This window comes from Drosophila pseudoobscura, chromosome X, assembly GCF_009870125.1.
Source record: "Drosophila pseudoobscura strain MV-25-SWS-2005 chromosome X, UCI_Dpse_MV25, whole genome shotgun sequence".
In the NCBI taxonomy this organism is placed as follows: Eukaryota; Metazoa; Arthropoda; class Insecta; order Diptera; family Drosophilidae; genus Drosophila; species Drosophila pseudoobscura.
The window spans coordinates 12,978,634-12,991,389 of record NC_046683.1 but is presented as its reverse complement, the minus strand read 5'-3'; the positions used below and the strand labels follow the sequence as shown (position 1 = coordinate 12,991,389).

Genomic DNA, 12,756 nt, shown 5'->3' with positions numbered 1-12,756 from the left:
TTTGAGCGAATCCAATGCATTTATGGGCGGCGTACTCCACATGGATTTTGGATTGGGACAAGGGCGAAAGGAGACATGACAGAGAGGATGTGGGGGTGTGGTAGAGTAAAGGGATGGGGCGGGGCGGGAACAAAATAAAATTTTTGGCTCACGTTTAGCTTCTTCACAGTTTTCCCACTTTTATTTTGTAGCAAACGAAAGATACACACAACAGCAGCTACAGATACAAATGCAGATGCACAATAACAGAGATACATTGGCCGGGCTGCCTGGGAACTACAACGGGAGGAGGTGGAGGAGAAGACGGAGACGGGATCAGCTTTCAACTGCACATCCTCCCCCCGTGCCAGTTGCCAGTTGCCGTTTTCCCGACCGAGCTGTAGATACAAATGTATCTAGATGGAAGTTTCGCTTTCTCCTTCTCTTTGTTCTTGATTTAGTTTACTTTAGTCACGTTTAATGCGCTTTTAGGACAAGTTCCTCCGCACACACCCCGCCACATTCAGCATTCAGCATTCCCACTGCAGATCCAAGAGCAGGCGCCACTTGAAGGGGCAGCTGAGGAGCGGGCTTCGTTTTATTCCTTTGACGGCCGCCTGGCAGGTGCAAGAAGCGCCATCTGTTCCGGTAAACGAATCCTTTATGCTGCAGCCGAGCAAACAGCTTCGACTGTTCATCTTTATTTGATTGTGCGGCAGCATGGATGGGCACCGGATACACGGACTGCCAAACGGAGGTGGGCAAACCAGAAGATGGGTAAACCAGCTGGATAGGGGAGCCGGCTGGGTCGACTGGACACTTCAGAAAACGTGTGACAATTGTTGCAACAAGGTTGTTTCCGAAAAGTCCTCAAAAAGAAGGTAGCTCCTGCTCCTACTCCTACTCCTTCTTCCACTCCTGTAGGCCCGTAGCTTTGATCAGCAAGAGGAGGATCTAGACGACCAAGCAAATCCAGATCCAAGGAAGCGTGCCACCCTTGTTCCAATTGAGGATGCGCCTTGGACGTACCAGCTGTCCAGCTGAGACTTGCTACAACAAAGCCTACATTCTCAAAGAGGGCATTGGCATTGGCTTTGGCTCTGGCCCTGGCATCCTTCAGGTGAAGGATGGAGACTTCTGCCGGGGTCTCTTCTCTACTTCAAAAGGGTGATGGGAGGTAGTCATACATACAACCCCCACTGTACTTCCTCTGTACCCTCTCTCCCAGCTTATGTTTTATGAATGAATACGATTTTCGATTATTCGGATTCGGATTCAGATGTCTCCCCACAGAATTCTTCCTTTTGGTGCGACCAGGGCAGACTGATCCACACGCAGTGCTTCCGTTTTGCTTCCATATAGTATAAAAACGTCTACATACTTCAGTGTGAAAGTCGGCGGGAAAGTGGCACTCCATTTTGTGTCAAGCACCTACGGGGATGTCCCGCTTGAACAGCCAATGGTGGGGACACTGTGAAAAGAGTTCTACTGTCAAACTGCATAGATGTTTGTTAGGGAGACCTCCCATAGGCCTGATTATGTGAATAAGTATTGTGTTTGGTTGATTTAAAAAATGTTAAGGCTAGAGTAAAGGTTAAGGCATACCCGTAACCATCGAGCGAGTTGCGCTGGAGCTGCTGTTCGCGGAGCTGCAGCTTTCGCTCGGCGATCTTCTTCTGCTCCTCCTTCTGCTCGAGCTGCTCCTTCTGGTGTTGCTGCTGCTGCTGCTGCTTCTTGCGGTGCTGGCGATCCTCGCCGAGGCCATACAGGCCGGCAACGGCGGCCATGCCACCTCCCGTTCACCAGATGGCCGCCAAAGACGCGCCCCGCCGCCACTGGGCCCGATGATGATGATGATGCTGCACGGACACCGACACCACCACCACCGCCACCGCCGGCACCTGCTGGATCACTGTGGGTCACACACTGCCGCGAATCACTTCCGTGCTTCACTGCCGATTGTTGTTTCTTTTGTCACTAGGTGCATCGATCGATGGCACTTACATTTCCTGCTCTGCTCTTAGTTGCTTTCATTTTTATTTGGATTTCTACTTGGATCTTAATCTGCGATGCAGGATGTAGGACGTAGGACGTAGGATGTTGGATGAATATTTTCACTGTTCACTAGATCTGTATGGGCCATGGAGGGGGTATAATTGCCTATTGGGGGGTGGGGGGCTGCTTATTGCTCCAATTCTATCTGAAATACAGGTGTTCCAAACGGCACAGCACAGATGGCTGGCGGGACTGTATCGATTTGGATGTTGCCGAACTGTCCCGCAGGGCTGTGTACGCCCATTGCGTAATGCCAGCCCATAATTGCATCGTTGTGCCCCCGCATTTGTTGTTTGTTTTCCGCTTAGATTGAAGCATAAGGTCGGGCGGGGAGTGGGGAGCGGGGAGCGGGGGCTTTCAGCCAAACAAAAGCTCGTTCCTGGCCTCCTGCCTGAACGAAACCGAATCACATCAAATCAAATCGAACAGAGTCGAATTGAATTGAATTGAATCGAAATCGCAATCAACTCAACCCAAGGCAAACAGAAACAGAAACATAAGCACACGCAGACGCACACACAAAAAGCGGCTCCGAATAGCGGCGTGAGGTGAGCGCGTAACGCGTGGCATGTGGCATGAGGCATGTTGAACGGGCCATTATCTATTATCAAAATGGAATTCAGAATTCATCGCCCAAAATTGCCTTGGAAATCCACCGCCCAGGACACCCCTTCCCCAATCGATTCCCCGGGACCCTATCCCTATCCCAGTCCACCAGGCACCAGGCACCTCTCATCTCATTATGACTGACACTTTCGCAAGATGCCAAATTGCAGTTTTGCGACGACTCAAGCGGCATTTAATAAGCCAAAGGGTTGCAGGGTGGCGGAAATTGCTTCCGTGTTGAAATTGAGTTAACAATGCCCTCCCCCCCCCCCCCCCCCGCTCACACACACACAAGAGAGAAGGGGTAGGTGGGGTAGGGGAAACTTTATTGATTTATGCGCGGAACCCCCTCACATCACATCACGTATACGCCTCGTGCCGACCAATGCTTTGCCTTTGCTGCACTAATCTCGCTCGGCAGATGGTGGCTCGGGGGTTCGGGGGCTCGGGTGTACGGTGGGTGCTTCGAGTGGGTGATGATGTCTTGTGGGAGTGGGTGTGAGTGTGCCATTGGCTCGTGCCATCGGTGGGTGGCTGGGTGCATGGGAGCATGGGTGCTGGTGGCGGCCATTAAGTGACAGTTGGCCGGCTGCACAGAGGCTTAAAATGCAATGCCAAACACTTGCGTTGACGTCGGGTGTTCATGTAAGCGCATTAACTCATACAGCGAACGGATGCAAAGGCGAGCGGCAGGTGGTTCCATGCCACACACAGACGAGGCGCTGGTAATGGCGGAGCGTAGGCCTCTAGCACCCATCACCCATCACCCAGCAACCAGCCAGCGGCAAGCGGCAAGGTCAGGGCCAAAGCGAGGGACAAGTCCAATGGCCATTCAATTATATCTGTCTTTCCCACTCCCACTGCCTTGTGTGTGAGTGTGTGGGAGTGTGTGTGAGTGTGCGTGCACAGACAGGAAAATAGGGGAATAAATGGGGGTCTGTTGTCTGTGCTGGCTTGGGGGGCGGGGGCGACAGCGACAGCGACAGTGACAGTGTCTGGGGTGATCAGACCCCCTATGCATCGTAGTTCAGTGGCTTACAAGTATGCTCATACGAGTATTCGACCGTGCTTGCTCCCTCGCTCCTGCCCTTCACCTGTCGCTGGCTGAAAGTTATTCCAGACATCCATGCAGCTTTCCATCTCCCACTCGTTGGCTTGGTTTCGCTTGGATACACCGATTCAGAGGTATCTATATATTCTGTTTAAGTGCAGCTAAAAGGTATGCCAGATATTTCCCTGCAGGATCTCCCTACCTCCCTCCCGCAAATCACATAAATTCTTGAATTTATTTCCATTCAGATAGCAGCTTTTTCAGATTTTTTCCCCCCCCCAGCATTCTGTCTCTCTCTTTCTCTCTGTGTGTAGTACTTTGCTCATCAATATTATCTTTAATCTGACTCTGAATCTGAATCAGATGCGGCATGCCACACGGATGTGGCGGAGGCATGCATGGTGGTCGTGGGGGACCGGGTCCTCTCTGCCCAAAAAACCCATTCAGCTCGTTATTAAATTAGAATCAACTTAATTAAATGAGAGTCGCTTTGCAAGCGTATGCGTGTGTGTGCCTGTGTGCTTGTGTGAGTGTCGAAGCACAATATACGCGTTGAAGCGCATCTAGGCGCACACACACGCGCGCTCTCCACGCTCCATCCCCTTCCTCCTCTGCTTTTAATTGAGTTTTGTGCTAATTTGAAAGCAATAAAATAAAGCGAGCTCCATGACCAAGAAGAATGATGTGACGGGGTGGGGGCGGGGGCTTAAACGGTGGGCTTGGTGGTAGAGATTGGGCGACGCGGCTGCCTGTGGTCGTGGCCCAAGCCCGCATAATGCGTATTTAATGCGCTCTTCCAGCAGCGGCATCCTTTTTCAAAACTCTATTTTCCACTATTTTTTTGCACATTGTTCGGACAACAGGTAAATGAAATTTGTGGCAACAAAACGGGGCAGGTGGTAGTGGTTCAGTGAATTCTGCGGTTCGAAGTTCTGTGGCTAGAGGAAGACATTGCTTGTCCAGGGGAAAATGCAATTAGGAAATTTCATATGAAATTGCATTTCCCAGAAATTTCGTGTGGGAATTTTACTAAAATGAAACAGAATCTATTTTTCTTGGAAAAAGCACAGAAATTTGCATTCGACCGGCAATCGAATAAACCCACAAAAACATGAGATAGAGAGTAATCGTCAGAGAGTGGAGATGGCTAAAGAAGTTGTTTAGATAATGAATCAGATTTTGCAGTTAAAATTTTTGGGACAGGCAGCAGGAGTCCTAGGATCCCTGCTACGAAATTCGCTTCCTGGCGGTTGGTCGGTCGGTCGACAGCCAGATAAAATCTATTCTAAAATGCACAAAAAACTAAATTATTCAAACTAATGACAAGCCTCTCCCAGTGAGGGGTGGGGCAGAGGGGCGTCTCTGCACATCGCTCTGTCCATCTCTGCCTCTCTGTGGCTGTGCTCTGTGTTCTGTGTTCTGTGCTGGGGCTATATTTATGCACTGTACGAAAACGAATATATATAAGAGGAATATAGTTGAGGGATCCCCGTGGTGCCATAAACATTTCCAAGCGTTTTCGCTTTCCTTTCCCCTGTTTTATGCACAAATTATTGTTTTATGCATACAAGACACGGGGGACACCAGCCAAAAGGGGTACAGGAGGTGGTGAATGGATGGATGGATGGATGGCTGTGGGAGAAGCTGCTTAATCTGCGCTTCATGGGGATGGTCTTTGAGGCGTGGCTGTGGGACAAAGAGATGGGGCTGTGCGGTTTGCCTGGATTGTGGTTGCGGTTGCGGCGCTTGCGGTTGTCCCCCGAACATTCCGATTGATTGATTTGTCGCCAGGAGATGCATCCGAAGCGCAAATGCATTGAACAGGAGATACAGATACAGAGAGAACGAAAGAGAGCGAGAGAGAGAGAGAGAAAAAGAGGCAGGAAGGCAGCGACAAAAGCCAACTAAACGAAAATCATTTACCAAAGGCAAATACTACATTTATCGATTCGTAAATGACAGCGGAAATGCCAATGCGATGACGAGACGTGGGGGCGGACGGATAAATGTGGGGTTAGGCGGTGGCCAAAGGTTGGGTACGCCACCAAGCGGAGAGAATCGGTAGGTGGAGTTGTACGATTGGTGGTGGAAGGAGCCCAATAAATTGGAAATGACAGACAAGCGCCCAACAAAATATCAGACCTGACGTGCGGTGAAAGAACAAAACAACAGAAAAAAAAAAACAGAATGGAACAGAACGGAAAGCAAAGGAAAGGAAACGCGATTCGCTGCGTGCGTGTCTGGTCATTCCCCTTGGTCATGCACCAGTCACCGCAGACTGGAAAAACACCTGCACCACTCCAGCCCCCAACCGACGCCCCACATGCCACCCAAGCCACCCACTTCACCCCCCACGGTTGCGGAATCGCGCATCTGAAGAGTAAACAAATCAAAGTTAGGCAGAAAAACATGCCAGCAAATGAAGAATTGATGCCTTCCCCCCCGAAGAATGTTTACGCATTTCGGTGGAGAATTTGGGCAATTGTTTGGGGGACTGCCACTCCCCCCACTCCACCCACGGCTCGTAATTGCCCTAATGGCAGAACAAAACTTCGATTGAACACTTTTTGCAATTGTCAATTATCGAAATGAATCACAAATGGGCAATAAAGCAATTATTATACATATATACTCCATTTATTTCCAGCTGCCATTTGGAAACCGATTCGAAATTAATAACCTCCTCTGTGGCCAGGTGAGAGCATTGTCACAATGGACTCGCAGCACGGAGCCCTTTAATTTTAATTCATTTTTAATTAAAAATTCATGCAAAACGTCTGCAGGGAAATTGCATTTTTGCATCCGAAAACACACACACACACACACACACTTTTGCTTCACTTATTTTCCAGTCCAGTCCAGTCCCAGTCCTAGTCGCCCGGCCCCCACGCCCCACCGTATTGTTTATCTATGCGAATATTGTTGGTTAGGTCAACAGTGAATATATAGATACGCACATACATATGCATATGAGTATTATATTTTAAGCAAATAGTACGAGCATACGAGAGTTTTTCTTCTTCATTTCAATATCTTTTGTGGTTTTGTTTTGCAGTTTTTTGCTGCCAGCTGAATCATAAATTGGTTTTAATTCGAATTTTAATTTGAAAGCTGCATTCGAAATGGGGAAACACATCGGCAGCAAGACTCTGCACTGAACCCATACCCTATCTGCAAGGGTATCGAGGGAAAGCCTTCCATTATTGTATCGCTTTGAGCCGAAGCTGGACCTCTAATCGAGAGCCGAGACAAAGGGGAAATTAGGAGCCAATTTGCCCCACCTGTGCTGACATGCTGGGCAAGCTTTCTGAATTCATAAAACTGCTAAAAGTGCTAAAACTGCTTGACAAAGTCACAGTTTTGCTGGCCTTCCAACGCACACACACACACACACGTGCCTCCCCCTTCCGGCCGCCCCTCTTGTGCTGAACGGAGAGAGATAATTGACGCACGCACAGAGAGGTTCTCACATACGATACACATACTCGTATTTATGATCCTGGGCCGGACTTTGGAGTTTCCGTCACCATTTCCATGCAGAGCAAGGGTTGGTGGGGGGGGGAGGGGTCGGAGTGAAGAGTTGTGGGCTTTCACAATTAATTTACCACAATTTCAAATCAAGTGTAGCTGTGAGTGGATTGAAAGGCTCTCTAAAGACAGCCGACGCAAGCCTTTCGCTCGACTGCCCCAAAAAGTAGGCAATGGATTTTGTAATTCCCCTCACAGCCTTCCCTGCTGCCCGTTCCCCGCTGTAGTCGATGGGACAGCATTTTGTGTGTGTTATTTTTGGCTTGCTAATACCATTAAAACTTTTTTTGTCTAACAGACCAAAGCCAGCGGCAATGAGCGTGCCGACGGGGGACCGAGACAGCAATAATGTAAAAGAGAGGGACACAAGAGCAGCAAAAACAATGTAGCAATGTAGAACAACAAGAACTACAAGGGCGAGTCACAGTTTTGGGGCATGCCACAGAGCTCAGAGCGCAGAGCGCAGGGCCAGGCCAGAGACGAACAATTAAGTTTGAGTTTAGTTTTGGAACTGCCTCGAATAGTTCCATGCCCAGCACTCAGACAGTGTGGGGGAGAGCGGTAGAGCGGAAGAGAGACTGACCCCAGGAACCCCCATGCCCAGCATGCCCCGCGCCATACCCAGTGTGCGCCCTCGACACAGGAAGCGGCAGAGGAAGAGGAACTAGTAACAATGTTGCTGGTTATTAACATTTATAGTTTCGTGTCGAGTCGAGTTGAGTCCCTGTCTATCTTTCTCCCTGTCTCTCCCTATCTCTCTCTGTCCTTCTCTGTCGTGGCCCGAAAGGCCACGCCTATCTGTTTCATACATACTACCTCTTCTCTGTCGCCCTGTCGCCCTATCTCTAGCGCTTTCTCTTGCTCGTTCTCTAAGCCCCTCCTGCTGTCCGGTGCTGGTCCTGGTCCTGGTTCTGGTGCTGGTGGAAATTTGTAAGCTGAACAAACGGACTGACTGACTGACTGACTGAAAATACTTCTGTGCCATTAGGGAGAGTACATTGATTGGGACCAGCCGTTGGCCAAGCACAAAAGATACCATTACCCGGGTATATCTTCAGTTTTGAACCAGCCTTTCTACGCCGTAGATTTTCAAGGGTATGTCATGCTTCGGCTCCCTTCATTTCTTATTCTTTTCTTAAGTTATGGCTTGGCGGCGGCACGTGACTTTCAAATTTTCGACTGGTCGTGTGAAAGTTTTTGCTGTGGCCAGGAAACGCGTTCCATTTAATGAACTCTCTCCCGCTCTCTCTCTGCACGCACACTTAGAGAGGCGGAAAGAGACAGAACGAGACGCAAAGAAACAAAAAGAGAGTAGGAGAGGTGCAGGGGGGGCTGAGGGCTGAGGGCACACACATATGCAAATGATTTCGAATCGATGACGAAAATTAGGCTGCACAAATTTAATTAGGCTAAGTGCAATGGAAATCAATGAGCCCTAACCAGAAAGTGTGGGGCACAGGGGCACTGGCACAGGGGCTCGGTGTTGAGCGAACACCTGCCACCTGCCACCTGGCACCCAGTTTCCTTTCCTTTCGAAACAGCGCCACCCGTCCCCGTATTTTAATTAAGTGCGGAAAAGAAAAAGAAGCCTTCGGTCGAAAGAGTCCTTTGCCCCCTGCGGCAGCAACTGTTCGCTGATTCTTTTTGCATTTGTTTTCGCGAACGATGATGTTGCCGTTGCTGTGGTTGTTGCTGCTGCTGTTGCATGTGGTTGTTGCCCGTATCGATTTTGCCTACCAAAAAGCAGCGGGGATCAGACCAAGGGAAAGCAGAGCTCTCTTTCTCTCCCTACCAGTATCCCTCCCATTTCACTACTGGAACTTCCTTATGGTCGGGCAGTGTGTTGCACCTGTCGCGGTGTGAAAGCGCCGGCCATGGGTCATATCGTGGTTGCGCGGGACGCCACGCCACAGAGCACAATACGGTTTTTATAGACCCGCACAGCAGCAGCAGCAGCAGCAGCAGCAGGGCCTACGGCTTTGGCTTTGGCTGTGGCTGTGGCTTGACATTCGCCGTTCTGTTTTTTATGTTAATTTTTATTGCTCTTTTTTATTGTTTCTTGTTGCCTGGGCTCCCTTTTTCATTGCTCTTTCCACGGCTACTTGGAATTAATTTTATTTCATTTGTGATTTCGTCTTGTTCTACTTCTGCTTTGGCTTTTACTTTTGCCTTTGCTTCTGCTTCTGTTTCTTTACCCTAAGCTTCTTCTGGTTACTTCTCTTGCTTTGGGGACTGCTCATTTAATTTCGCTTAATTTGCCCGTTACGAAGACCCAAACGATTAAGACGCCTACAATTATTCCAATTATGCGAAACTATCAATTATTTTCCATCCCACTCCGCTTCGGGGGGCACAGAGATACGCCCAGTGGGGCGGGGCGTATGGGTAATGTGGGCCAAGTATTTTCAAACCCCCCCGAGGAGAAAGAGGTGGACAGAAGGGAACTAGCAAGCTCTTCAGCTACCACTTTTTACCCCACGAATCAAAGAAACTTTTTCTGATAGATTTGGGGCTTTGAAAATGTCTTAAAGGAAAAAATTCCTTTTGTTTTCATATTTTATTTGTATAGGTGCACTATTTAGGCGCCCTTTGAGGCATTGCCCATAAGAATCTCTTTGAAAGCCCAATATTTTCCAGACGGTATAGTGTTCAGGTCCGCTTTGCTAGACCTCAGATTACTGTGGGATTATATCAAGTGAAATATTTTTGAGAATCTTTTCTCAATTGTCGATTGATTGCCGAACTGCTGCGCTCTTCAGTTCCATCCTACGCTGTCTAAAAACATTTTTTAATTAGTGAAAAGAATGATTTGTATAGCTTCTGTTTTTGCAACGACTTTCCGTAGGCTTCCATCGGAAGGGAGGGGGAAACTTTTCATTTTATGCGAGTGAAAATGAGGTCCGGGCTTCGTGTTGATGTTTATTCAACTTGGAAACGAGGGTGCGTGCAAATGGAAATGGAAATGGAATTGGAGGTGAGACGGAGGTGGCAGTGGAGGTGGGGCTGTGAGTTGTGGAACTGGCGGTCTAATGCAGTGCCTTGTGCATAATTGAAATGCATCCACTGCCTTCAGAGGCCTCCGCTTCTCCCCTCTCCACCCCTCTCCACCCTGAGCTGCTGCCATTCGCAGGACTTGCGGGAGAGACAGACGGGTTACTCGGGCTTAAAAAGGCCAAATGCTAATCGATTGCGAAATTCGAATCGAATTCCTATTTAAGCATTAATGAAATTTTTCGCTCAGCCAGAAAAGCAATAGAAGAGCAACGAAGAAACCGGGAAAACTGGGAAAATTGTGGAAAATGTGCGTGCTTTCACCCGTCTTTTGGGGCACCCGGGGCATGCCTCTGTGGCTGCTTGTGTGTTTTTTTTTTGCGATTTTCTGCATGATTTGAAAAGCATTTTTACTTTTTGCGGCAGCCGAAGGGGAAACAGAGCGGCAGGGCTCTTCGGTATTTGGGGACGGAAGGAAAAGCCTTTGCCCGATACACTTCAATCGGATAGAATGCTCTTTTCTTGAGTTTCCACTTTGCGGACTGAGAAAGGTTCCCCATTCTTAGGGAGCTTCCACTCAACGCCAGATTCGGCTGGGCTTGATTCGATAGATCCTAAGTGATTGCTGGCAGGAACAGGCAGGAGGCCAGGAGCATTCCTGCTTGATACCCCTCTAACTGCTTCCCACCTCCCAAAAGATCGGTTGATCGATCGTGCGGATCCTCATGGGCCACTGCCAGATATACATATGTTTTATGGATACCATCGGAGAGTTCATTCTGAGAACAGGGTATGCGTTGATTCGGTTGCATCGCCGCAAAGCAATCTCGTTTTCCTGTTTATTGCCATTTCAATCTGTTGGCGTTTCGCCCCCCCTCTCGCATTTGCGCTCGTTCGGGTCGCACGGATTTGGCTTTCACTTGAACCCTCTGCCCCACTGCCTTCAGCGTTTGCCAACGTTTGCATCCATCCCCTCCGCCGCCCCCCCTACATCGTTCACACAATTGTTACAATTTTCCTCGCTGGCTGTGTGGCTTCTGGCAGCATCTTTTGAAGTTTTCTCCCGCTGAGCGCTGTCGGGAAGGATAATGCGAACAAGTGGATGAAAATGTTTGACACGGAACAACAGGAGGAGGAAGTGCAGTGCTAACCCCCTGCCCTAGCCCTCTAAATGCATGTGTGTAGGTGTGTGTGTGTGTGTGTGTTTTTGAACTGTGTTTGCCATGCTGTGGCCTCCTGCCTGTCTGTCCGTCCTTCGCTCGGTCCCGTCGCTGCTTCCGTTTCCGCTTTGAGCTGCTTTCAGCAGAGTAGCATCTGCTTCTGCTTCTCGCTCTCTCGGGTTTGGCCTTTGGGCACAAATTTGAAAATAATTCACAATGACGTCACCAGCCGCCGGAGTGCCCTGGAGGGCCGTAGGCCACACGAGGTGTAGGGGGCCTAGGGGTGTAGGGGGGTGTAGGGGGTGTAGGGGGTCATGCATATGTATGTTTGCATAACATTGCAGAACTCTTTTGCAGCACGGAACCCTCTGTCTCCACCGCCACACACAGAGCGGGCTGGCGGTGGCCCACAGTGCGTATGCTTGACCTTCGGATTGGCTTCAAGCGGCCTCACACAGATCAATAAATTTACCCTCTCTTCTATTTTTTGGTGGCTTTTTGTTGTTATATTTCTGCTGCTTGTTGAGTCGTAAAAAGAATTACGCAAAAAAAGGAAGAAAATATAAATAAAAAACAGCAACAACAAAAAAGAAAAGAGTGAGAGCCGCTCAGAAAAACGGAAAAACCAAATAAAAACGTGAAAAGCCGGAGCCGCAAAATGCACAACGGAAACAACGAAAAAAAAACAGAAAATAAAATAGAACAGAACAGAAAGAGTGAAGCCTTAAAAGAAAAACAAAAGTAGCGAAAAAAAACACACAAAATTCAGGAGGCGCACACACACATAAATTTCTACTCTCCCCGTTTGTGTGTGTGTGTGTGTGTGTGTATGGGTTTCCCATGTTTGTTTCAAATTAAAATCACGCAGAGCACGTGCAATTTCCACACAGACACACAGAGCACACAGGCGCATAGGCGGAAGCACACACACAGATATGCACAGACACACTCATACACAAGCACCTTAGCATATTAAAAAGCAAAACTCGCCATAGCCATCGCCGCAGTGCGTACAACCTACAACGTTGAACGTTCTGGCCATGGCCAGAGCCGAAGCCGAAGCCGGAGCCTGCCCCCCAAATCCACTGGCAGCAGTTGCAGGAGCAGGGGCAGGGGCAGCGACAGATCCTAGACAAGCAAATAATTTACAATTTCTATGCACAGAGCTGCGAGTAGATATATAGCCATAAATATCTGTATATGTACATCCATATGTAGCTATGTACATATCGTATATGGGCCAAGTCGGCAGCAGTTAGGCCAAGAACTAAATGAGCAGAAGAGCTGCTGACAGAGAGAGAGAGAGAGGGAGAACAAGCAAGATGAAGTGGGGAAACTCCCGACCAAAATTTGGCATTTCGAATTTGTGGAGCAAATGTAGAGCAC

The 12,756-nt window shown here is 48.8% G+C and overlaps 1 protein-coding gene across 16 annotated transcripts in view; it reads right to left on the bottom strand.

Annotated features, from left to right (window-relative positions):
* The window catches only part of Sh (Potassium voltage-gated channel protein Shaker), a 130,903-nt gene that overhangs the window by 38,292 nt on the left and 79,855 nt on the right, over window positions 1-12,756 (bottom strand). For 2 of the 16 annotated variants that reach the window (XM_033384387.1, XM_033384389.1), the window contains exon 2: window positions 1,585-2,109. The exons of 13 other annotated variants lie outside the window; for them this stretch is intronic. In XM_033384387.1, the coding sequence (XP_033240278.1) occupies window positions 1,585-1,766 (182 nt within the window). In that variant the 5' untranslated portion in view covers window positions 1,767-2,109. The remainder of the gene's footprint in view (window positions 1-1,584; window positions 2,110-12,756) is intronic. One more of the 16 variants, XM_033384388.1, reaches the window with a different exon arrangement.